General features: G+C 38.0%; 3 protein-coding genes across 4 annotated transcripts in view; 2 read left to right on the top strand and 1 right to left on the bottom strand.

Moving 5' to 3' along the window:
- Positions 1-181: 181 nt before the first annotated feature.
- On the bottom strand, positions 182-22,213 carry plekhj1 (pleckstrin homology domain containing, family J member 1). Of its 2 annotated transcripts, none has more exons than XM_056242169.1 (7): positions 21,991-22,213; positions 20,683-20,750; positions 20,543-20,609; positions 19,851-19,941; positions 19,713-19,776; positions 18,253-18,411; positions 182-197 (listed from the first exon to the last, which is right to left on the bottom strand). In XM_056242169.1, the coding sequence occupies exons 1-6, from the start codon at positions 22,082-22,084 to the stop codon at positions 18,328-18,330; spliced, it is 468 nt and encodes a 155-aa protein (XP_056098144.1). In that variant the 5' UTR covers positions 22,085-22,213; the 3' UTR covers positions 182-197; positions 18,253-18,327. The 2 variants fall into 2 exon arrangements, with proteins under 2 accessions (XP_056098144.1, XP_056098143.1); XM_056242168.1 differs by lacking the exon at positions 182-197 and adding an exon at positions 17,885-18,151.
- tpgs1 (tubulin polyglutamylase complex subunit 1) lies at positions 7,958-10,547 on the top strand. Its single transcript, XM_056242166.1, has 2 exons — positions 7,958-8,358; positions 10,009-10,547. Exons 1-2 carry the CDS (start codon positions 8,102-8,104, stop codon positions 10,544-10,546), a joined length of 795 nt encoding a protein of 264 aa, XP_056098141.1. The 5' UTR covers positions 7,958-8,101; the 3' UTR covers position 10,547.
- Positions 22,214-23,272: 1,059 nt separating the features above from the next.
- The window catches only part of sf3a2 (splicing factor 3a, subunit 2), a 16,535-nt gene continuing 13,952 nt past the window's right edge, over positions 23,273-25,855 (top strand). Inside the window, exon 1 of the mRNA XM_056242164.1 lies at positions 23,273-23,356. The gene's annotated coding sequence lies outside the window, so the exon portion shown is untranslated. The remainder of the gene's footprint in view (positions 23,357-25,855) is intronic.

Below are 25,855 nucleotides of genomic sequence, written 5' to 3'. Positions count from 1 at the left end.
TCGCAATTGCGACTATATCACACAATTCTGACTTTATAACACAGAATTGCGACTTTATAACACAGAATTGCGACTTTATCACACACAATTCTGACTTTATAACACACAATTCTGACTTTATAACACACAATTGCGACTTTATAACACAATTCTGACTTTATAACACGCAATTCTGACTTTATATCTCGCAATTGCGACTATATCACACAATTCTGACTTTATAACACAGAATTGCGACTTTATAACACACAATTGCGACTTTATAACACACAATTCTGACTTTATAACACACAATTGCGACTTTATAACACACAATTGCGACTTTATAACACACAATTGCGACTTTATCACACATTGCGACTTTATCACACAATTTTGACTTTATAACACACAATTGCGACTTTATTACACACAATTGCGACTTTATCACACAATTGCGACTTTATCACACTATTGCGACTTTATCACACAATTGCGACTTTATCACACTATTGCGACTTTATTACACACAATTGCGACTTTATTACACACAATTGCGACTATCACACAATTTTGACTATCACACAATTGCGACTTTATTTCACACAATTGCGACTTTATCACACAATTGCGACTTTATCACACTATTGCGACTTTATCACACAATTGCGACTTTATCACACTATTGCGACTTTATCACACAATTGCGACTTTATTACACACAATTGCGACTATCACACAATTTTGACTATCACACAATTGCGACTTTATTACACACAATTGCGACTTTATCACACAATTGCGACTTTATTACACACAATTGCGACTATCACACAATTTTGACTATCACACAATTGCGACTTTATCACACAATTGCGACTTTATTACACACAATTGCGACTTTATAACACACAATTGCGACTTTATAACACACAATTGCGACTTTATAACACACAATTGCGACTTTATAACACACAATTGCGACTTTATATCACACAATTGCGACTTTATAACACACAATTGCGACTTTATAACACACAATTGCGACTTTATAACACACAATTGCGACTTTATAACACACAATTGCGACTTTATAACACACAATTGCGACTTTATAACACACAATTGCGACTTTATAACACACAATTGCGACTTTATTACACACAATTGCGATTTTATCACACTATTGCGACTTTATCACACAATTGCGACTTTATCACACTATTGCGACTTTATCACACAATTGCGACTTTATTACACACAATTGCGACTATCACACAATTTTGACTATCACACAATTGCGACTTTATTACACACAATTGCGACTTTATCACACAATTGCGACTTTATTACACACAATTGCGACTATCACACAATTTTGACTATCACACAATTGCGACTTTATCACACAATTGCGACTTTATTACACACAATTGCGACTTTATAACACACAATTGCGACTTTATAACACACAATTGCGACTTTATAACACACAATTGCGACTTTATAACACACAATTGCGACTTTATATCACACAATTGCGACTTTATAACACATTGCGACTTTATCACACAATTTTGACTTTATAACACACAATTGCGACTTTATCACACAATTGCGACTTTACCACACAATTGCGACTTTATAACACACAATTGCGACTTTATATCACACAATTGCGACTTTATAACACATTGCGACTTTATCACACAATTTTGACTTTATAACACACAATTGCGACTTTATCACACAATTGCGACTTTATCACACTATTGCGACTTTATTACACACAATTGCGACTATCACACAATTTTGACTATCACACAATTGCGACTTTATTACACACACTTGCGACTTTATCACACAATTGCGACTTTATTACACACAATTGCGACTTTATAACACACAATTGCGACTTTATAACACACAATTGCGACTTTATAACACACAATTGCGACTTTATAACACACAATTGCGACTTTATAACACACAATTCTGACTTTATAACACACAATTGCGACTTTATAACACACAATCAGTGGCGGTTCTACATTGAATTACACCCAGGGCGAGACCCTCTTCGAGCGCCCCCCACCAACACAAATAACCCACAGTAAAATCACATATTGTTCATTTGAAAAACAGTTAAGAGAATCCAGTTATTAAACTATTGCTTTAATCTAACTTTCAGGGAGGAACCATTAGCTCATCGGTTACTGCCTCGAATTCTATGCATTATGCATACTTTTTTTCACGAAATAGTGTTTTTAAAAGTGAAAGTGGCCGAGAGCTACCTATGTAGTAACACAATACTTAAATCTCTTAAATAATGTCTCATAACAAACTCTCATATTAACAACTATCCAAACTGTTTTAGACCAAAATAGCTTTTGTAGGCCTATGTCACCCTTAAATGTCAGAGAAAAGAACAGAATCAGAGATAATTTTTTTATAGAAAATTGTACTTTGCATATTATAGGCTACTGTAAAAACACATAATTAGCCTATAGTTGATTTTAGTTAATCATAACTAGAGATGAAATGGTATGAAAATTTCATTTCATGAATATAGTGACCAAAATGATCACGGTTAAACACAGAATCTTGTTCAAAAGTAGGCCTACTAATACACAATGAAATCAATTCACCAAGTTAATAACATTAAAGATGATGGCCAGATTTTAAAAGAGTGTCTTTTATTTTTTCTACTAACATGTACACGTTCAAATAAAGTTTTGAAAAAAAAAAGTTTTATAAAAAGATAAACCTCACATAGTTCAGCCTTTAAATTATTTTTATAAAAAGAATGATTTAAAAAAAGATAAATTACTGACATTTACAATGCACATTAGCTTATCTTTTATTAGTCAAATTCGGTCCGATTTTCCCATGGCGTCTGTCGTTGCTATGCAACCATGCACTGCGCTCTCTCGACAACCAACGACAAAGAAGTTTTAGTAGCTAATGGATTTCCACCACAGACAAACGCTTGCTGTAGCTCTGCTATAAGATTTATTTACGGAGAAGAGAAAAACACCCACGTGTTTGGGTGCACCCCCATACTGAAAAGTTTTTTTTTTTAATTTGCGCGTCGCTTCAATAATGAGCGCGCTTCCCGTGCGCCTGCATTTGAAATAACGAACTCGAGCGCACAAAAGACGCGATATGTGAACGGCCCCTTGGTGAGTTACCTCCAATCAAGAGACCAACTTTGACATAACTTCTGTGCACGGCACCTTCTCAGCAAGCAGGGGCGCCATTGCCAATGATTGAATTGAAATGATAGAAAATAGAAAACCGCTTCGCGGCGCAGAGGATTTTTTTTAACTCCTCGTGCCGCCCCCCATGTGACATGAGAAAATGCCGCCCCGGGCGACTGCCCGGTTCGCCCGTGCCTAAAACCGCTACTGCACACAATTGCGACTTTATCACACAATTTTGACTTTATAACACACAATTGCGACTTAATCACACAATTGCGACTTTATCACACAATTGCGACTTTATCACACAATTGCGACTTTATCACACTATTGCGACTTTATTACACACAATTGCGACTTTATCACACAATTGCGACTTTATCACACTATTGCGACTTTATTACACACAATTGCGACTTTATCACACAATTGCGACTTTATTACACACAATTGCGACTTTATCACACAATTGTGACTTTATTACACACAATTGCGACTATCACACAATTTTGACATTATTACACACAATTGTGACTTTATCACACAATTGCGACTTTATTACACACAATTGTGACTTTATCACAAAATTCCGACTTTATCACACAATTGCGACTTTATCACACTATTGCGACTTTATTACACACAATTGCGACTCTATCACACAATTGCGACTTTATTACACACAATTGCGACATTATCACACAATTGCGACTTTATTACACACAATTGCGACTATCACACAATTTTGACTTTATAACACACAATTGCGACTTTATTACACACAATTGCGACTTTATTACACACAATTGCGACTTTATTACAGACAATTGCGACTTTATCACACAATTGCGACTTTATTACACACAATTGCGACATTATCACACAATTGCGACTTTATTACACACAATTGCGACTATCACACAATTTTGACTTTATAACACACAATTGCGACTTTATCACACAATTGCGACTTTATCACACAATTGCGACTTTATTACACACAATTGCGACTATATCACACAATTTTGACTTTATAACACACAATTTCGACTTTATCACACAATTGCGACTTTATAACACACAATTGCGACTTTATAACACACAATTGCGACTTTATTACACACAATTGTGACTTTATTACACACAATTGCGCCTTTATCACACAATTGCGACTTTTTTACACACAATTGTGACTTTATCACACAATTCTGACTTTATAACACACAATTGCGACTATATCACGCAATTCTGAAATAAAAAGACAGAATTGTGAGATAAAAAGTCGCAATTACCTTTTTATTCATTATTCCGTGCCGAAAGCAAGATTCCATATTGACTTAAAATTTTGAAAAATTATATTAATTTAAAATTTCATTGATTAAACATGACAATGGACTGTTTAAATGCATTTTTATCATGGTCTGTCTGAATACTCAATTCTGATTGGCCGGAAGGTGTCTACTAAAACCACACAGGTAGTTCCAGCCAGTTTTATATCAATACGCTGCTTTTCAGTTAAGCCACACACACACATACGTCACACGACGTCTAACACACAGAGATCGCAGGTCGCGCTGCACACACAGAGACACAGAGATCTGAAACTTTTATTAATAAAATAGCTTCTTCGCTACTGAATTTCTAACATTTCTCCACTACGGGGGGGGGGGGGGGGGGGGGGGGGGTGACCGCTGTTTTTGAAGTAATTAAACTCGCAGCGTTATTGTTAGTGGACAGAGGCGCTGCACAGATGCAGGTAACTAACACACACATCTCTCTCTCTCTTGATAATTAATTAAAATAAATGTAATATTACAGCACTACTTTATCTCTTTCTGATTTAAAGCAGGCAGAATGCTAGATCTAACGAGCCGTAACTGACGTCTATGTGGTGTTTTTAATACGCTTTAAGACACACCATGTGTAAGTTCATAAGTCGACAGCATTGCTGAGTATTTTCTGCTTAAAACTGCAGTGAACCAAAGACAGTCTCAAAAACACGGTTTGAAATCGCTGGTGTTTCTGACGTCACAAACGACCTTGTAACCAATCAGATCAACGTGTGATCGTCAACCAGTGGATCTCTGAGCTGAGTGAGTGAGTGGAGGCGGGGCTCATTTGCATATTCATAGAACCTTGCATACTAAATGAGGCGAGGGTGTCGAGTTACATTCAAGATATTTTAAGGCACAAAGGAAAAAATTTTCAAGGAAAAAAAACGGTTGTATTTTTGGTGATCAAAGATGAGTTTTAAGAGCCACGATTATTGACTACAGGAGGACTTTAAAGATTTGAATTAGGGATGTCAATTTACATAAATTCCCATAGTTGTTCCATCAATTAATGATTAATCCTTAACCATAACCTCTTAAATCCGAAGCGGGGGTGTGTCACTACTAACTCATCATGTTACTGAACAATCACTTGCTTAACCAGCACAACATAGCTGTCGTTTTAAAGCGTAGATGCTTGGCTTTACAGTCAATATAGGGAATATGACCATGCTTTTAATTTTCTGACATATTAAAACTGCTCGATTTTCATAGCATGAAAAAAAAAAAACGCTTTACATGAAAATCTGTTAAAATCATATTCCATAACAGATAGAGTTGTGTCATATATCGTTGAACTAGCCGAATACAACACGCGTGTTTTGTTTCTGTTAGAGACCAAACTATATCAAGTATTTGTATGAAAAATGCTCACGTAAACAGTATAGCCTACGATGCTTTTGCGCCACGTTTTGGTTTGTAACTCCACAAAACATTAGTAAACACTAGTAAATAGTAGATCGCATATCTTTAATGTAAAGCATCTCGATCGAGCCTAAAACACAACATGCGCATGCGTAGATCATGGAGGGACATTGCGAGATACGAGATTTCAGACATTGTTTATTTTATGTACTTTTATTGTGGATTTGACAGAAGTAAGTAGTTCTTATGTTTAGTAAAATCAATTGTTTTTTGGACCCTTGGTTAATTATGTTTAGAAATAAACGGCTAGGTTAATTAATCGATCGCATGGCTCGATGCATTTAGAATACTTAACTATAAAATCATTTAATGCACAGCCATGGATTATGCCTTACATATCATACGTGTAAGGGAACAAATATCAGTGCTTTGAAAGGGACCTAAAAATCAGCATCTATTCAATTCAATTCATTTATTTGTATAAGGCTTTTCACAATACCGTTTTAAAGCAGCTTTACAGAAATGCATGTGTCGATATCAGAGGTGACTGTGTCTCAGAAGTGCATCATTCATTTTTAGGCAGAAACAATGAGCTAATTAAAGAAATTATTATCATCTGCCATCATTTACTCGTGTGTTTTCAGTAAAATGTTCAATAAAGAAATGTCTTAAATGATTAAAGTGCATATTAATCATCTGGTTCTTCTCACATGGCACTCAAAAATTACTGATATTTTTTAATTTAATTAAATGAATGTACTATATTTTAGTTTGATAATGTTTTTTTAATTTAATATTTTGTGTTTTTTTAGGGGATTTATGGTACTAAATTATATGTATGCAACAGTTATAATCCACTTATTCTTACCTAAAAATACAAAATATTAAATTATACAAGTTTTATAAGTTTTAAAGACGACAGCTGGCAGATTATTGCTGATATGATTATGTTTATTATCAAGCCTCAAAATACTATTTTTAAACACGTTTTACTCTAAAACTGAACTAAACAAATTTGAGCTGATATCTCATAAAATGAGCTTTCAGTAATATTTCCAATAGTGATAAAGTATGTTTATGAGTTCATAAAATGTAATTAAAATTTAATAGAAAACTTATATATAACTTTTTCTTCTGAGAGTGAGTTTATTTCTCTAACTGAACTTTTTCCAAATAAAACATTTTCTTGTGCATATTGTTGTAATTGATCATTGATTTACAGTTAATGTTAGTTTTTAGTGTAAAACTCCTTTAACAAATGAAAGACTTTTACTTTATTTCTGTTTAATTTATATTTGTTTTATATCTGTTCAATTATGAAAGCTTGTTTCCGCCACAGAATAAAAATAAAAAGTTGAGTTTTTTTAATTTCACAATTCTAACTTTTTTCCTCTGAATTGTGATGTATAAACTTGCAATTTTAGAGTTATTACGAGATTAGAAAAAAAGTCAGAATTGTGAGATAAAAAGGCCATACCTTTTACCAATTTATTTTATAACAAGCTTCAATATAGTTCAACAAATTGTTATACATATTTTGATATGCAAGTGATTATTATCATCATGTTTATTGATTATAATCTGACGGGCAATAATAAAAAAAACGAGAAACTAACAAAAGGCACTTCTTAATAATGACATCATCCTCCAGGAAGTGACATCATTAATGGGGGGAAATCAGAAGCACAAACTTCAGTAAGTTTTTTTTTCTTTATTGATTTAACAACAATTACAGAACAGAAACACAAACAAAAAAACTTCAGTATGATGTCAGTGGATCTGATGAATTCTATTTTGGTCCTCAGAATGTTTGTCTTGTACAAATATAAGCATTCTTACATCAAGATACATTTACTGGAGAAGCAAAATGACTATTAGCTGTCTTGTTTGATGAAAACTGTATCAAAATAAAGTAAGTTTGAGCTTATGAGTGTTTATAAAACATTGATGCATCTAAAAGATTGAAACCCCCTGATTTAGCTACTAGTCGGGTGCTAATATTCTGATTTAATAGTACTTATTTATTTATTACATAAAAGCGCCACCTGCGGGAAGATCAGGTACACACGCTGTGGTCAGCTGATCTACTGCGTCATCATCATGTGTCCATAGCAACTGTATTTGGACTGTTGGTGTGGCTGCCGAATCAGACCGTTGCTGGAGATCATTTATGTTTTTATATGCAAATGCGATGATCTAAAGCGCACTGGATGATATTTTAAGATGGGGGACAAGCGTCGCGCGGGCGTCGCGATATCGGGCAGCTGTGAGCGCGACGGCGCGTTCGCGTGTGAGTCTGGCGTGAGCGCGCTTCTCGGATCTTCTCTGCTCACACTGTTGGAGTCCAGGCCGCGCGATCCCGTCGGGTTCCTGGCCGAACACTTCGCGCATCTCTCGGCGCAGGATGATGACGCAGGCCCGGAGCACCAGGCCGTGAGTCGCGCGCTCTGGAACCTGAGTCTGGCGCATCACTCACAGAGGTCTGGCGTCATTCACTCTCTTTCCCCCCCTTTCTTTTACACATTTTGTAAGTAAAACTTGAATCACAATAATAATTAAAAAAAAAGTTAAAAAATAAAGGGTGTCTCAAACAAGTAATCACTCTCTTATTACTGCTGAAAACCCACGTAACTTTAAAAAAAAACTTATTTTTTTATTACTTTTTTTTTCATTTTATGTTAATGTATTCAATGCAGTGCTGTTTCTTTTCTTACAAAAAACAACAACAAAAAAACGCAGTGACATTCACTTTCACCTTACAAAATATAATGTATGGGATAACCAATGATTTTTGTATGTTATTTGATTTGATTAGTAACATTATATTATTGGCAAAATACTTTATACATAAATGTAGATTTTTTAAATCCTCTGCTTTGTTTATTATATTCAGGAACGAATTAAAATAGTTCTCAGATGCCCTCACTAAAATGGAAAGCAAGTTGATTTCTTCAATGATTCATCGTACTCTTTTTTTTTTTTTCTCCGAATTACGTCGTTGTACGGGAAACACCTCTTGTTGAGATTCAGTGTTTACACGACACTGTTTTCAACTAAAAACGTAAAACTTTTTATGCGTTTTGACCGTTTGTTTACACGAAAACAGCGTTTTGGGCGCCTGAAAACACTACGTTTTGAAAACAGGTTTCAAAGTGCAAGTTTTTGAAAACGGTCTCCGTGAAAACAACAAAAACGCCAATCTCTGAAGACGATGACATCATGCACATGAGTATCACGTGTTCAAACTATAGTGTTTCATCGCCATCTACTGGCCTGGCAGCAGAATACAGCGTTTTTGTCGTTTTAGCGGATCCGTGTGAATGGGGATCATTTTGACAATAGAGGCTTTCGCCCCGGAGGAACATTTTCATAGTTCCTAGAACTATTCGCGGAAGTTCCCGGATTTTGGCCTGTTGGCACCGCAGGAACTAGGAACGATTTGAGTTCTAGGAAGTCCTTTTGAAGGAACTAATTTACTCCCACTCCAGAGTCAGTCTAAACCAGCGTTATAGGAACTATCCGTGACGTTAGTGTTCGCGGATTGGCCGAACCCACGCGCAACACCAGCACCTGCCATTATTAAAAAGGGTGTGTAAACACACCGATTATAGCCAATATATTTACTCCAGAAACGAACTCTACGAACAGGTAAACAGTGATAGTTGGAGCTCTTAATCTTTACGCTTAGAAGAAACTCCAACACAACTTTGAGGAGACCGAGAGAAACATGATTATGTATTTCTACTCAATAACACTCGACATACACTAATAACTCTTCATTATTGTCTACTTTATATGTATAACAGTTCTATCTAATAACGTATTAGACAGGACTGTTAGACGGATCGTAAACTTATGAACACGGAGAATGCGAGCTCTGGCGTTCTCGGCGCCGTCAAAATAAAAGTCTCAACAACAGGCGTGGCTCACGTCACTAGGGGAAAACGTTCCTAGCGGAACCATTAGTTCTCGGGGAAACACCCTGGTGGTTATTTCCTAGAACTATCTGGTGCGAAACCCCCGTATGGTTTATGCAGAAAACTCAAAGGAAAAAGGTCTCCGTTTTAAGCACATCGTTGTCGTGTAAGCGTACCCTTAGTTTAAGCTCTTGATTCTGTCTTTCCCTGCAGATCAGCGTTCAACAGTAACACGCGCACGGCGTTCAATCTCCTGACCCGTGATCGCGGTGCCGGTGTCGTCGGGGTCCGCGGGCGTCTCTACACCGAGATGCTCCGGTGCCTGTGCAGCGAAGGCGGACTCTCCGGCTCGACCACGGCTCCGCTCCTGCGCCGCGTCCAGTGCCACGACCACGAGTCCGTGCCCTTCGAGCTCTTCCGGCAGGGCGTTCTGACCTGCTCCGTGTTCTCCGACTACATCCGGGCCTCCCAGTGCCTGTACGGGTCGGTGGCGAGCGCTTCGGACCGGCCGGCGGAGAGAGCGCTGGGTCAGGCGGTGCTGGAGACGCTCCGGGAGGCACTGGAGGCGGCGGATGGGGACGATGTGGGCCGGTACCTGGAGGCCAGTGCCAAGATCTCTCCTGGTAAAGTGGCGAAGGCCATGGCGGAGGCTCATCCCGGGAACCAGCAGGATAATCCCGTCATGGACGCGCAGGAGTTCGAAGACGCCGCCGCCGCGCTGTTCATCACTCGAGTGCGAATGGTGACCTGAGTTGGGAAAAAAGTAGATTTCTGTCTTGTTTTCCAGCACAAATATCCAAACATTCTTAAATCAGGATACATTTACTGGAGACGCATAATGTCTGAAGGTGTTTAGTCTTGGAAAATATATCGAAATGAAGTGAGTTTGTGCTTAAAACAAGAACAAATATCCAAATATTCTAAAAAATCAAGATCTAGACGGCAACATAGTGTCGGTCAGGATCCGGTCCACATCCGGTACGTGAGGATTCAACGCTTACCTGATGTAGGCTGGATCTGGGCCGACACTATGTTGCTGTCTGGGGACACATTTACTGGAGATGCAAAATGACTGATGACATTACACTGTATTGGCAAAAGTTTTGGGACGTCTGCCTTTACATGCACATGAACTTTAATGACATCCCATTCTTAATCCATAAGGTTTAATATGGAGTTGGCCCACCCTTTGCTGCTTCAACTCTTCTAGGAAGGCTTTCCACAAGGTTTAGGAGTGTGTTTATGGGAATTTTTGACCATTCTTCTAGAAGCACATTTGTGAGGTCAGGATTTGTTGGATTCATTCATTCAAACTATTCCCACAAAGTTGGAAGCATGGAATTGTCCAAAATGTCTTGGTATTCTGAAGTGTTAAGAGTTCCTTTCACTGGAACTAAGAGGCCAAGCCCAACCCCTGAAAAACAACCCCGCACCATAATCCCCCCTCCACCAAACTTTACACTTGGTACAATGCAGTCAGGCAAGTACCGTTCTCCTGGAAAAGGCCAAACCCAGACTCGTCCATCGGATTGCCAGACAGAGAACACATGTCCACTGCTCTAGAGTCCGGTGGCGGTTGGATGCAGGTGCTCGGCCATGGAAACCCATTCCATGAAGCTCAGTGTTCTTGAGCTAATCTAAAGGCCACATGAAGTTTGGAGGTCTGAAGCTATTGACTCTGCAGAAAGTTGGCGACTTCTGTGAGCCTCAGCATGCGCTGACCCCGCCGTGGGATTTTACGTGAACTACCACTTCATGGCTGAGTTGCTGTTGTTCCCAATTGCTCCCACTTTGTTATAATACCACTAACAGTTGACCGTGGAATATTTAGTAGTGTGGAAACTTCACGAATGGACTTATTGCACAACCTATCTCGCTTGAGTTCACTGAGCTCCTGAGAGCGACGCATTCTTTCACAGATGTTTGTAGAAGCGTCTGCATGCCTAGTGCTTGATTTATACAACTGTGGCCATGGAAGTGATTGGAACACCTGCATTTGGGGATTTGGAGGGGTGTCCCAATACTTTTGGCAATATAGTGTATGTCTGGAAAATGTATCGAAATGGGGTCAGAAAAATAAATTTAAATATTCATACGTTTCAGAAAACCAGCCTCAAAGGGTCAGTTCACCCAAAAATGAAAAAATATCCATATTTATAACTTTATAATCACTGGCTTCCGGTTACGGCCATATGCAAGTCTAGTTCCAGGTCTAGTTCTAGTCTAATTCTGACTTGACGCTTGACGAGTGACCTCTGACCCGACGCTTGACGAGTGACCTCTGACCCGACGCTTGACGAGTGACCTATGACCCGAAGAGTAACCTCTGATCCGACGCATGACGAGTGACCTCTGACCTGACGCTTGACGAGTGACCTCTAACCCGAAGAGTGACCTCTGACCCGACGCTTGACGAGTGACCTCTGACCCGAAGAGTAACCTCTGATCCGACGCATGACGAGTGACCTCTGACCTGACGCTTGACGAGTGACTTCTAACCCGAAGAGTGACCTCTGACCCGACGCTTGACGAGTGACCTATGACCCGAAGAGTAACCTCTGATCCGATGCATGACGAGTGACCTCTGACCCGACGCTTGACGAGTGACCTCTAACCCGAAGAGTGACCTCTAACCCGAAGAGTGACCTCTGACCCGACGCTTGACGAGTGACCTCTGACCCGAAGAGTAACCTCTGATCCGACGCATGACGAGTGACCTCTGACCTGACGCTTGACGAGTGACCTCTAACCCGAAGAGTGACCTCTGACCCGACGCTTGACGAGTGACCTCTGACCCGAAGAGTAACCTCTGATCCGACGCATGACCTCTGACCTGACGCTTGACGAGTGACCTCTAACCCGAAGAGTGACCTCTGACCCGACGCTTGACGAGTGACCTATGACCCGAAGAGTAACCTCTGATCTGACGCATGACGAGTGACCTCTAACCCGAAGAGTGACCTCTAACCCGACGCTTGACGAGTGACCTCTGACCCGAAGAGTAACCTCTGATCCGACGCATGACGAGTGACCTCTGACACGACGCTTGACTGTGACCTCTAACCCGAAGAGTGACCTCTGACCCGACGCTTGACGAGTGACCTCTAACCCGAAGAGTCACCTCTGACCCGACGCTTGACGAGTGACCTCTGACCCGAAGAGTAACCTCTGACCCGACGCTTGACGAGTGACCTCTGACCCGAAGAGTAACCTCTGATCCGACGCATGACGAGTGACCTCTGACACGACGCTTGACTGTGACCTCTAACCCGAAGAGTGACCTCTGACCCGACACTTGACGAGTTACCTCTGACCCAAAGAGTGACCCCTGACCCAAAGAGTGACCTCTGACCCGATGCTTCTCGTGGTTCAAGCAAACTCAAGCTCCCCCCCATATTTCTCTTCCAAATTTCTTATTTTAGACTTCTAATCCAACCCGATCACACTAAATGCGTCTCTATAGGACGCAGTGTGTTTATCGTGTAATTTATACACGAAAATGAGTTTTTACGTGCATAGGATACGCATGGGTTGGTTAGGGTAGGTTTAGTAGTGGTGTGGGGTGCGTGATTATTATATGTTTGGGTAGAATTAGTGGTGTGGGGTGCGTGTGTATTACATGCAAATGAACTGCGTATCAAATGCATGCGAAAACTGTGTATCATATGCACGTAAAAACAAATTTTCGCGTATAAATTGCACGATAATACACAATGCGTGCTATAGAGACACATTCACGTGAGAACAGGCTGTCTAATCCGTGACCAGTGTTTTGTTTTGCTCTATCCTCTCTGTGTTTCCACGTTCATCAATACGGAATGTGTCAGGTCAGAGGTCACTCGTCATGCGTCGGGTCAGAGGTCACTCGTCGGGTCAGAGGTCACTCGTCATGTGTCGGGTCAGAGGTCACTCGTCATGCGTCGGGTCAGAGGTCACTCGTCGGGTCAGAGGTCACTCGTCATGTGTCGGGTCAGAGGTCACTCGTCATGCGTCGGGTCAGAGGTCACTCGTCATGTGTCGGGTCAGAGGTCACTCGTCATGTGTCGGGTCAGAGGTCACTCTTCCGCCGGAACTAGACTCACGTACGGTCATAACCGGAAGCCAGTGATTATAGTTTATAAAAAGTTATAAATATAGATATTTTTCTTACAAAAAACGCTTTCAGAAGGCCTTTTTTAACGCCTGGAGTCGCATGGATTACGTTTGTGATGGATGGATACACTTTTTTGGGTTTCAAAATCTCAGGCATCATTCGCATTTAAGCATGTTTAGATATTTGTGCTGGAAAACAAGACAGAAATACTGAGAAAGAACATCTTTTTCTGCAGTACCAAAAGCATATTGTACCCTTACAAGTCAAAGGGTATATAGACATACATTTTTTCAACTATATAGCCTATATAGACAGACACTTCTCATCATCAAATAAAATTCTCTATCCATAATCCAGTTGAAGACTTTACACATCAGTTGCACCGGCAAGTGAAGAAAATCAATCCAGCAGTTGATCCAGCAGTTAAAGCATGTTGCTTGTTGTTTTGGTGTTTATTTAACAATCTGAGGGGAAGAAATACAGTTTCATGTACAGTTTGCACATTGACATCAAAGTGAACTCATGATTGTACCCTATTGATGGCATAAGTCTAATTTTAGTGCGGGAAACCTCGATTAAGGAAGTGTTTGCAGTTTCAGTACCCAGATCAGTAGATCAAACCCATTTTACTTCTGCATTTGTGGTATTTGCATGTGAAACATTGCATTTTCACTTAGAACAAATGTAAGGATGAATGAACGTTTATTAAAACATGCACTGACGAATTGTTCACAATAACACCAGAAACATGAATAAAAGTCGCTACAGTTTAAAACATGTGAAGAGACATTTGACTGACTCCAGCCCTCACTTATTAAAAGTAATGAGACTGAGTCTGTGTCAATAATTCAACAGGGTGTGTGTCGTGTGTGTAAGTTACACATTCAACAACAGTGACTCGAGTCGCTGCCGCTCTTAAAGGGACAGTACACCTAAAAATTAGCAACTGCCAGGGATTATGTATTATTGTACAAAACCCAGAAACGAGTTAGCATTTTATCACATCTGGTCCAGAAGTGAACGGGTTTTTGGTTAAAGTCTGTAGTCAATAATTTATCACTAAAACTCATCATTAATCAACAAAATGACCTATTTAAACGTTTTTTTCCTTAAAAAAAACTTAATTCCTTAAATTATCTTGAATGTAACTCAACACCCTCACCTCATTTAGTATTCGCGATTCTATGAATATGCAATTGAGCCCCGCCTCCACTCACTCGCTCAGCTCAGAGATCCACTGGTTGACGATCACACGTTGATCTGATTGGTTACAAGGTCGTTTGTGACGTCAGAAACACCAGCGATTTCAAACCGTGTTTTTGAGACTGTCTTTGGTTCACTGCAGTTTTAAGCAGAAAATACTCAGCAATGCTGTCGACTTATGAACTTACACATGTGTGTCTTAGAGCAGATTAAAAACACCACATAGACACACGAAGTTGTGTTCATACGTGAAGATTCACTACGGTATAAACAAAACATGTTAGTATCATAAACTTTTGTCGGTCACTGAGCTTTTTTTCTACAATAATCCAAGTGTGCATTTTTTGATATGCAAGTGATTATTATTGTTTATTTATTACAATCTGACTAGCAATAATAATAAAATAAAAAAAACCTAGCAAAAGGCACTTCCTTAGTGACATCATCCTCCAGGAAGTGACATCATTAATGGGGGAATCAGAAGCACAAACTTCAGTAAGTGTTGTCATTGGATCTGATTAATTTTGTGTTTGAATGTTTTGTGTTTGCGTTGCTCTAAAAAACATCCATCCTGTTTGATAAAATTACACAAATCATTTTAATGCAACATTTGGTTAAAAAACATGAAAGTGAAGCCCTTTCCTTGAGTCTTCATGTAAGCTCATCAGAGAGCCCTTGCATATTTCATTTAAATATCCTAAAATAAGCAAAGATAAGTCACATGCATTGATACATAAGATATCAGTCATATTTGAGCTCTCTTAATTTTCTGAAAATACTTGTTTCTTCACCTCTCGTGAGCTTTTCTCAGTCTTTCTCATTAGACCTTGAAATGTTGCGTTCATAAAATGACTAATTTGTGGTATTTAACATCTAAACATTCTTAAATCAAGATACATTTACTGGACAAGCAGAATGACTGAAGATATTAAGTCTTGTTTAATGCAAAAATTATCAAAATGAAGTGAGTTTGTGCTTAAAACAATAGCATCGGTCAGAAAAAGTCTTAATTCAAAGGAAAAACAAGATATTTTTTTCTGACCACATTGGCAGATATTTATTCATATCAACATTTCCTTGAATTGGATGATACTGTCTGACTGTTAGTGGTTAAAATCAGCATAAAATCAAAAGCACTGGTATCTTTTAAAAGGGATTTATTAACAAAAAATAAGATTGAAATTTATAAATTATGAAATCTAAATTATAGAAGGAATCATTGCAATTGCATGAAAGAAAAATCAAAAGCTTAAAACATTCATAAATCTCACATTCATGCTCTTTTATAAACTGTATACTAGTTTCATCACTTATACAAATGGAAAGTTACAGGCACGAAGGGTTAAAATAAAAAGGAAAGCAGCTCCTCATATTTCACTGTGGCGAATACAAACAACCCAACAAAAATCCACTCATATTGATTAAATCAAGATTAATTAAATCTGCTACCGTCACACACACTGAATGCAATGATGTTTAAACACATGTGAAGTTAACAAGTCAAATGTCACCACAAAATCAAAAGGAAAAAACAAGGAGTTCCATGCATTAGGTAATAAAGTCAACTTTTAGGCTTTTGCATTGACAAATTATTGCATTTATTAAATTATTAAATTGTGTTGTGCATTTGTAAAGTAGTTTATGTTGATGGTGTCTGAACAGGATCTGACTGACTGCATTATCGTAAAGAAAATTAGATTTATGAGAAGTATTTGCTGGGTAAGTGCGGTTATTGTCATAAAAATAATTAAATATTTCATTTAATTAACATTTTTCAATGTGATTTTGTGGTAAATTCAGACCGCTATACACATTAGGCTTGTTTTTTTGTGAAACAGGTCACAGGTCAGATTGACTGAATGGCTTCAGTGCTTTTGGGAGAGAGAAAAAATAACTTTTTAGTGCACTTTAGGTGAAGCTACATAACGCATGCATGACTACACACAAAACTACAAACCTTCTTAACATCACAATTGTAAAAGGCAATAAAGGTGCAGAAATCAGCTTTTAAAAGCACGACCCAGTTCCTGCCGTCCTCGTTTACATTGACCGTGATATTAGGAAGAAACTTTAATTGCAACTGGCTCAAACTCAGCAGACATTCATTACAGTAATATAACGCATTTGTAGAATAAAACGATTATAGAGGTCAGAATGTACAGTGACTGATACTGGCAGACTGTAAAAGAGGAAAAACAAACAAAAAAAACAAGCATAAACGGGAAACAGCAGAGAAACCTATGGAAGCTTGTTTCCGCCACTGAATAAAAAAAATAAATAAATAATTGCGACTTTTTCTCTCAAAATTGCGAGATATGAAGTCAGAATTGTGAGAAATAAAGTCGCAATTGCGAGATATAGTCGCAATTCTGAGAAATAAAGTCGCAATTGCGAGATATAAAGTCGCAATTCTGAGAAATAAAGTCGCAATTGCGAGATATAAAGTCGCAATTCTGAGAAATAAAGTCGCAATTGCGAGATATAAAGTCGCAATTCTGAGAAATAGTCGCAATTGCGAGATATAAAGTCGCAATTCTGAGAAATAGTCACAATTGCGAGAGATAATGCCGCAATTCTGAGAAATAAAGCCGCAATTGCGAGATATAAAGTCACAATTCTGAGAAATAAAGTCGCAATTGCGAGATATAAAGTCGCTATTCTGAGAAATAAAGTCGCAATTCTGAGAAATAGTCGCAATTGCGAGAAAAAAAGAGAATTGAGACTTTATCTCACAATTCTGACTTTTTTTCTCAAAATTGCGAGTTTACATTTCGCAATTCTGACTTTATAACGCATAATTGCGAGTTTATATCTCGAAATTCTGACATATTTTCTCAGAATTGTGAGATATAAACTCGCAATTGCGAGTTATCAGGCCAATTCTAAGGGAAAAACTTTTTTCCCCTCAGAATAGTTTATATCTCACAATTCTGACTTTACAACACGCAATTGCGACTTTATATCACGCAATTCTGACTTTATATCTCACAATTGCGACTTTATATCTCACAATTCTAACTTTATAACACGCAATTGCGACTTTATATCTCGCAATTCTGACTTTATATCACGCAATTCTGACTTTATAACACGCAATTGCGACTTTATATCTCACAATTCTGACTTTATATCAGCAATTGTGAGATAAAAGTCGCAATTACCTTTTTTTGTTTTTCATTCTGTGGCGGAAACAAGCTTCCATAGAAACCTGATGATTGCATGTGAAACTCGTGTGTTCATGTGGGAGGCGAAGGCAGAGGAAGAGCACTGTTGACCTGGAAGCGCGTTTCATCCGATATCCCATACTGCTCTAGCGGATCCTGCGGGAAAGCACACATCACATCAAAGCATCATCAATATTATGATTAATCGTCCAAAGATGGAGATCTCCGTTCAAACACCCACGACTTTATCCCTAAATGACAACGATTCGCCTGTGTCTATTAAACCACACCATTAAACACGTCTTATGGAACAGCTTCACAAACGTTTTGTATCATTATTTCTTCATTATCACAGACGTACTGGAATAAAAGTGTATAGCTCGGATATAAACACTGATGTCTACAGTAGTGATCAAAATAAAGTAAATCACAATTTGAAAGTAGCTTGACACTTTAAATAAAGATTGTATCGATTACATCGTTACACCAGTAGGTGGCGACAAGTGTTAAATAATGTGTTTGTCATTGAATCATTAATTCAAAAGATTCGTTCAAAAACACTGATTCAACCGGTAATGAAACACGTGAATGATTTATGAGTGAGTCATTGAATCATTCATTCAAAAGATTCGTTCAAAAACACTGATTCAACTGGTAATTAAACAAGTGAAGGATTTATAAGTGAGTCATTAAATCATTCATTCAAAAACGCTGATTCATCCGGTAATTAAACAAGTGAAGGATTTATGAGTGAGTCATTGAATCATTCACTCGAGAGATTCGTTCAAAAACGCTGATTCAACCAGTAATGAAACAAGTGAAGGATTTATGAGTGAATCATTGAATCATTCACTCGAGAGATTCGTTCAAAAACGCTGATTCAACCAGTAATGAAACAAGTGAAGGATTTATGAGTGAGTCATTGAATCATTCATTCAAAAACGCTGATTCATCCGGTAAATAAACAAGTGAAGGATTTATGAGTGAGTCATTGAATCATTCACTCGAGAGATTCGTTCAAAAAAGCTGATTCATCCAGTAATGAAACAAGTGAAGGATTAATGAGTGAGTCATTGAATCATTCATTCAAAAACGCTGATTCATCCGGTAAATAAACAAGTGAAGGATATATGAGTGAGTCATTGAATCATTCACTCGAGAGATTCGTAAAAAAAAAATGCTGATTCATCCGTTAATTAAACAAGTGAAGGATTTATGAGTGAGTCATTGAATCATTCATTCAAATGATTTAAAATTTTTTATTCAAATTAATTCAATATTTTTTAAATATAATTAACATTTTGTCAGATACTCTAGTAAATAACATGTTATCTTGTCTAGTTGTCTGTTCAGAATCATGATCACTGTTTTAAACACCAAAATCGTGCAGCTCTAATATGTGGTATATGATTGTAACAAACCTAGGAGGTATTTGCATTAATTAATGATTCCCTCACCTTTCCAGTCAGTCGGTGGATTTCTGTGCGGTAGTAGATCAGGTTCTTGCGCATGAATTCATAACTGTGAGACAGAAGCAGATTACGGTTATAAATCATGAAACGCAGAGGATGATGGGTAATGTCAGCGTCACACACCTGGCTTTAATGATGGCGTCGATCCATTCAACACACTGTTCCTGAGAATCGCATTCAAACAGATACTTCCTCTCGGCCTCGTCCAGGAACACTGGAAAACAAGCAAGAAACAGTGAGTGAGTCACATTCATTTATTTTAATTTTATTTTCTCCATGTTCATCTGTGTTGCTGTTTGATCATAAAGAAGCTCCAGTTCTTCTCTATATCAGAGTCAGTGTTCCTGAACTCCTGAAACGCCTCCACTGTAGTCTCGAGTTTCTCCCGGGAACGAACACGTCACAATATTCCTCATTATAATAATTAATGCGCAGAATAAAGGGGCGGGGCCTGGTTGAGTTAGTAGTGTGTTAAACTGGCGGTTATGGAAAGGGGCGGGGCATTTCCCAAACACACTCGAAGCACTCGACCAATCACAAAACACTGCTCCAGCCGACCAATCAGAGCACATTGTGCTTTTCAGGAGGAGGGGCTTCACAGAGACAGGAAGTAAACAGAGCGTTACTGACAGACTGGGAAGAGAGGAGCCGCAACAATGGAGAATATGAGGAGAATAATCAACATTCAAGCAGGAAAACCTGTTCTAGTAGAGCACAAATAATAGGTTCTCTTTAAAGAGTCGTAAAAGGACGCGATACAGAGATCATCAGCCCTTTTAGATTAAAAGCACAATGTGTGAATCTTCGACTCTTACCAATAGAGAAAGCATGATCGTCTTCTCTCTCCACGCGACACTGTTCCAGCAGCAGAGCGCCGATGGGCTGAAACACAAGCACACTGAATGAATGTGACCGCGGCGTTGAGATTCAGAGCAGACGCTCAAACCGCACTCACCTCGTCCTCGTCGGTCCGGAAGTAAAACAGGAAATTAACGATCAGTTTCACCAGGCGCTTCTTCACAACTGTGGCGTGAAACAGAGAATTAGGTCAAACTAGTCAAGTGAGGCACAGTCATAATCTTACATTAAACTGAGTAGATTGGCTTTTTAGAGCATGTTTAGTCAATATAATGCATGGTTTTTATATTTTTATTAGTTTTTACCATTTAAAACTTCATTTTACACAATCAGAGGCACTAGATAAAATAAAGCTTATTATTATTGATTATAACATTTATCGTGAATGATGGTGATTTGAGATGACATAATCGCTGATTTGATTATGTAATCAACTTGGCAACAACAACCAATGGGAGCACACGTAGTGGATGTCACATGATCCGGCCGCCTCCTGGCGCTTTTTTTTAACGTACTATTGACCGAAAGCTATTAAATTCCTGTCAGATTTTTTTATCGTATTGCGTAGAAACGCACTCATTAATTATTACAAAGCGGTCTAGTTGTCGTCACATCGCAACAGCTTAAAAGATTATGAGCATTGTAGTTTAGTTGCATTCTGACATCTTTGTGGATTATTACGAGAATACGAGAAAGTTCTAGTTGTTGCGTAACCTGCCGGCCAGTATTATTGCATCATGAGAGCTTCGTTATACATTTAATTTTCAATGTTGGCAATTTTAAAGTGACAAATTGAAGCTAAAAGTTGAACAGAGATCGAGTTTATGCAAATTCGGCAACAATAGAAGTTTGGAGTTCATGTGACTCGCCGACTGGTCCAGTTGGAACACCTACTAACGATTAAATCGCTGTCCGATAACTAAATATAACGTTACCTATATTAGCACCCTCACAGGCGGACGATAAGTTTTTGTTGACTCTTTAAAGTCGGGTGTTTTCTAATTGGCTGTCAATGTTTTTATCGCGTTCGTCAGCTTTAAACAATTGAACGGCGAAAAGTTGAACAGAGATCAATTTTATGCAAATGAGCAGCAACTACCTATCAGAGTGCCTGTAGTGAAGGTCACGTGACTCGCAGTTGGCGTACGCACAAGTGACTACAAGCAAATAAATATAAGCTGCTGTACTGTGATGTGAATACTATACTACTTTAATTACTGCTGTCATATCTTTACAAGACAGAAATAGTACCAGTAGTACGCCACAATGCTATTTCGAATCACAACATTGATCGTAAGGGGACAGTCTAGTTCCGTCTAGTTTTCTCGCGTCTTCTGGCGTAGAAAAAGATGGTTATAAATATTTATGATAGCATATAATGGTGAGTGAAATGACCGGCTCTTACCGTCTCCTTTCTTCGGGCCTCTCATGCCCAGCTCGGCCGCTCTCTCTGACGGCTGGCGGCTCAGGAACACCAGCTCCTTCTCATTAAATCGCATTTTTAGCTCTTTGACAGCAGTTTCGTCTCATAAAAGCGCATTTTAGGACATCAAACAGATCTGATAATTCTCATCCGGACTGTCAGTCATACTGCTGTAGCTCCTCTGCGAATGAACTGAATCAAGCAATAATGTGTCTGTCTGATGCTAAACACACACACACAACCATAGAAATACCTACGTAGATTCCAAATTCAACTTCTCCAGAGACGTCGGCGCACCCGCCATCTTGGAATGGTCAGCGTGTCGTCACTCAGAGGGAGAATTAATGATAATTTGTTTTACTTTTTTTTATTTATGTATTTATAAAGTTTCTATTTAATTTGTATTCGTGTGTTGTATTTTTATTTTCTATTGCTTTAAATGTTTTATGAATTATTTTTTAGTAGACTATCTGTATCTTGTTTGAAAATGTACTGTATTGCCTTGCTTTACCTTGAGTTTCTTATCCTGTCTTTTTTTGTTTTTGTGATACATGCATTCCCTGCGACCTTTGTTCAATTAAAAAAAAGAGTAAGAATCAATGATACCACAACTTTGCGTAGCCTATGGTTGTGAAACCACCGAGATTTAAATTCCTGATGAAATGGGATAACCTTTCACATGTGAGAATGTGTTTGATTTGTGTTTTTATATGCGTTGACTTAACAGGTTTTAATTCAATGTTGACTTTTTAATGTCATGTTAGTTGACACTTTTATCTTGTATTGTGTTAGTTTAGCAAAATCATCTACTGAAGTCTATTATATAGATATTAATCGATGCGTCTTGTCTAACTGGTTGCAGACGCAGTCAACTTGCTCGAGTGTTCACCGATGTTTTGACCGTTCCAATATGGCGGACGACCCAACAGCACGAATACGAATTCTATGTGTATATTTCTATGCACACAACCATTCGCTGGAAGAGCTGAACACATGTAGCCGACAGAGGGCGCTGCTTTACCACTTAAAACGTCTGTACACAAAAATATAGCTAAGGGGCACGTTTTGAAATGTCTTTAAAATAATGATAATAATCACAAACCCATGTTCATGTTAATTGCGGTAATAATATTTGATTTTTCTTTTTTAAGTACACATTTTCTTCTTTTAGATTTAAGCACAGTCACGGTGCTTTTTTAAAGAAAAAACAGTCACTTGTAATGTAGCATTGCTATTGTGCTTTAATCAATAAAGTTGTGCGTGTCAAAATAACAGGAACAGGAAGTGCATCACTCGTCGCGCATGCGTATTACAACTGCGACGGCGGCAAGCGTGATCTGGACGTTGGGTAAACATTTTAAAAATGAGTTTGTTTGATACAAAATGATGCTTATTTTCGCGTAAAAACACCAAACTAAACTCGATCTTTCAATAAGCTTTAAGCGTTTGTTATTGTTCATTGAAAGTGCAGCTTTGAAGTCAATACGGTTCGTTTCAACTCTTATACACACTAACTATTGTCTTATACATCATTATATTCATGTATGCTTCGTTTTATTCTATTTTAATTGGTAAGTTAAACGATGCACCGTAAATGGGATCATTTTGTAATTACACTTATGCGTCTTATTATTTGTATTCCATTTTGTTATGTTAGTCAAGGTTTCTTGCTTTAAATACAATCATAATTATTAGACTATTTTCCACTCTCTCTCAGACCTTTACAATGTAACAAGCTGTAACTTTCAGACTATTAAATGTAAGTCTAAAATAATCATAAAGCTTTTATTATTGGCTACCATCTTTTATGAAGATTTTTTGTAACCCCATTTCAGTAAATTATCGCGTAAGAATAAGTCGGTTATTAATTTACCTTGTTTAAAAAGTACGCTGTATATAGTATAATATTGGGTAGTTTGAATAAAATAACAGGAAACCTTTCGATAGTGTAAAATTAGATATTATTCACATTTTTGCTAAGTCGTACTTCAAAACATTTAATTGTAGCTGAATATCATGAACAAAAATCACTGTAAAATAAAATAAAAATGATCAATCGCACAAATAAATACAACTGAACAAAGATATAATTGAAATAGTGTTTTAAGATTTTCAGGTACAGAAACTAATCAAATGTAGAATAACACTGCACTTTTAAATATACATTACAAAAGTTGAATTTTCTCTTTGTGTTTTGTTTGATTAACTTTATCAGAGACGGCGGGAATATTAGGCTACTGTCACTTTAAGAGCTGCACTGATCCAATATACTGTTACACGTGTGTTTTATTTCTCAACTGTTTACGTTCACTTAAAGGAGAACTCCAGCGCAAAATGAACCTTTGGTCTAATTACACATTGTTACCTAGTCAACCGTTATCTGAGATTTGTTTTCATGATTATCGAATGTTAATAGTTTTATCTCTAAAAACAGTTTAGCCTATAAAGCTAGTATAACGCTAGTATATTGGGCATAGTGTAATGACAAATAAAAATCGCTTGTTAATACCACTAACAAGGCTGAAAATAGCCCCACACTAACACGGTAGCATAATGAGGGTCCCTACCTTCAAACCGAAGCATTGAGAACTTTGTCAGTGTCCAGACAGTTTAATAAGAAGATATTTTAAACATACAGTCAACTTCGCGTATACAGACAGGAGCCATCTTTGAAATACAGTCTTTACCAGTCGATCTACGAACGCCGATCCAAGTGCGCTGGTGAGATGTGAACGAGCTATAAGTTGTGATAAGGTGAGCGCGAACAGCAGGCTTGGATCGGCGTTCGTAGATCGACTGGTAAAGACTGTATTTCCAAGATGGCTCCTGCCTGTATACGCGAAGTTGACTGTTGACTGAGTCATCTGTATTAAACTGTCTGGACACTGACAAAGTTCTCAATGCTTCGGTTTGAAGGTAGGGACCCTCATTATGCTACCGTGTTAGTGTGGGGCTATTTTGAGCCTTGTTAGTGGTATTAACAAGCGATTTTTATTTGTCATTACACTATGCCCAATATACTAGCGTTATACTAGCTTTATAGGCTAAACTGTTTTTAGAGATAAAACTATTTACATTCGATAATCATGAAAACAAATCTCAGGTAACGGTTGACTAGGTACCAATGTGTAATTAGACCAAAGGTTCATTTTGCGCCGGAGTTCTCCTTTAAGACATAACCGAGTGTGTTTACGAGGATATTTTGACATTTTTCTGTGTATTTGTCATATTAATATACACAAACTAGTATGTCATCTGGGGACTTTGTTTTCGCCTACTGTTTTTTTTTTAATACTAGCCTACATATTCGGACATGCTAATCTTTTAGCGTACTGTTTTTGCTACTGTCAAACCAAAATGTATTCAGACACCTTCACATTATCACAGTTTATTCGCTATAGTTTAGAAAATGGTAATAAAACATGACAAGAACTCAGTGGATATTTGACAGGTTTTGTCCGTCCTTCTGTTAGACTCACACATGAATTATGTTGAATATCTGTCAGCTGTTAAATTTAACTACACAATTAGAGAATACCAGTTTAGCTCAACCAGTGACCAAGCAATGCTTCATGTTGTTCAGTGTGTGTGTAAAAAGAGCATTAGCAATTACAGAAAACACACTTCAGCAAAACATCATCAGCTCAATAATATTTGCTCCCAAATGTGTATAATGTCACTGTATGAAGAATATTTAGGTGTAATATGCCACAGTTTACTTTATTTTGCTCTCCTCACTTACATAAATTAACTATAGTGTCCTGATCACACTAGTGAAACAATATCAAAAATGATATCTGGTGTCTGAATAATTTTTAGTTTGACGTTAGTATTCGATATACAGTTC

This window comes from Rhinichthys klamathensis, unplaced genomic scaffold (assembly GCF_029890125.1).
Source record: "Rhinichthys klamathensis goyatoka isolate OS25496 unplaced genomic scaffold, OSU_Roscu_1.1 h1tg000703l_1, whole genome shotgun sequence".
NCBI lineage: Eukaryota > Metazoa > Chordata > Actinopteri > Cypriniformes > Leuciscidae > Rhinichthys > Rhinichthys klamathensis.
Note: the sequence above shows the minus strand (reverse complement) of the source record. Positions and strands in the feature narration are given on the sequence as shown.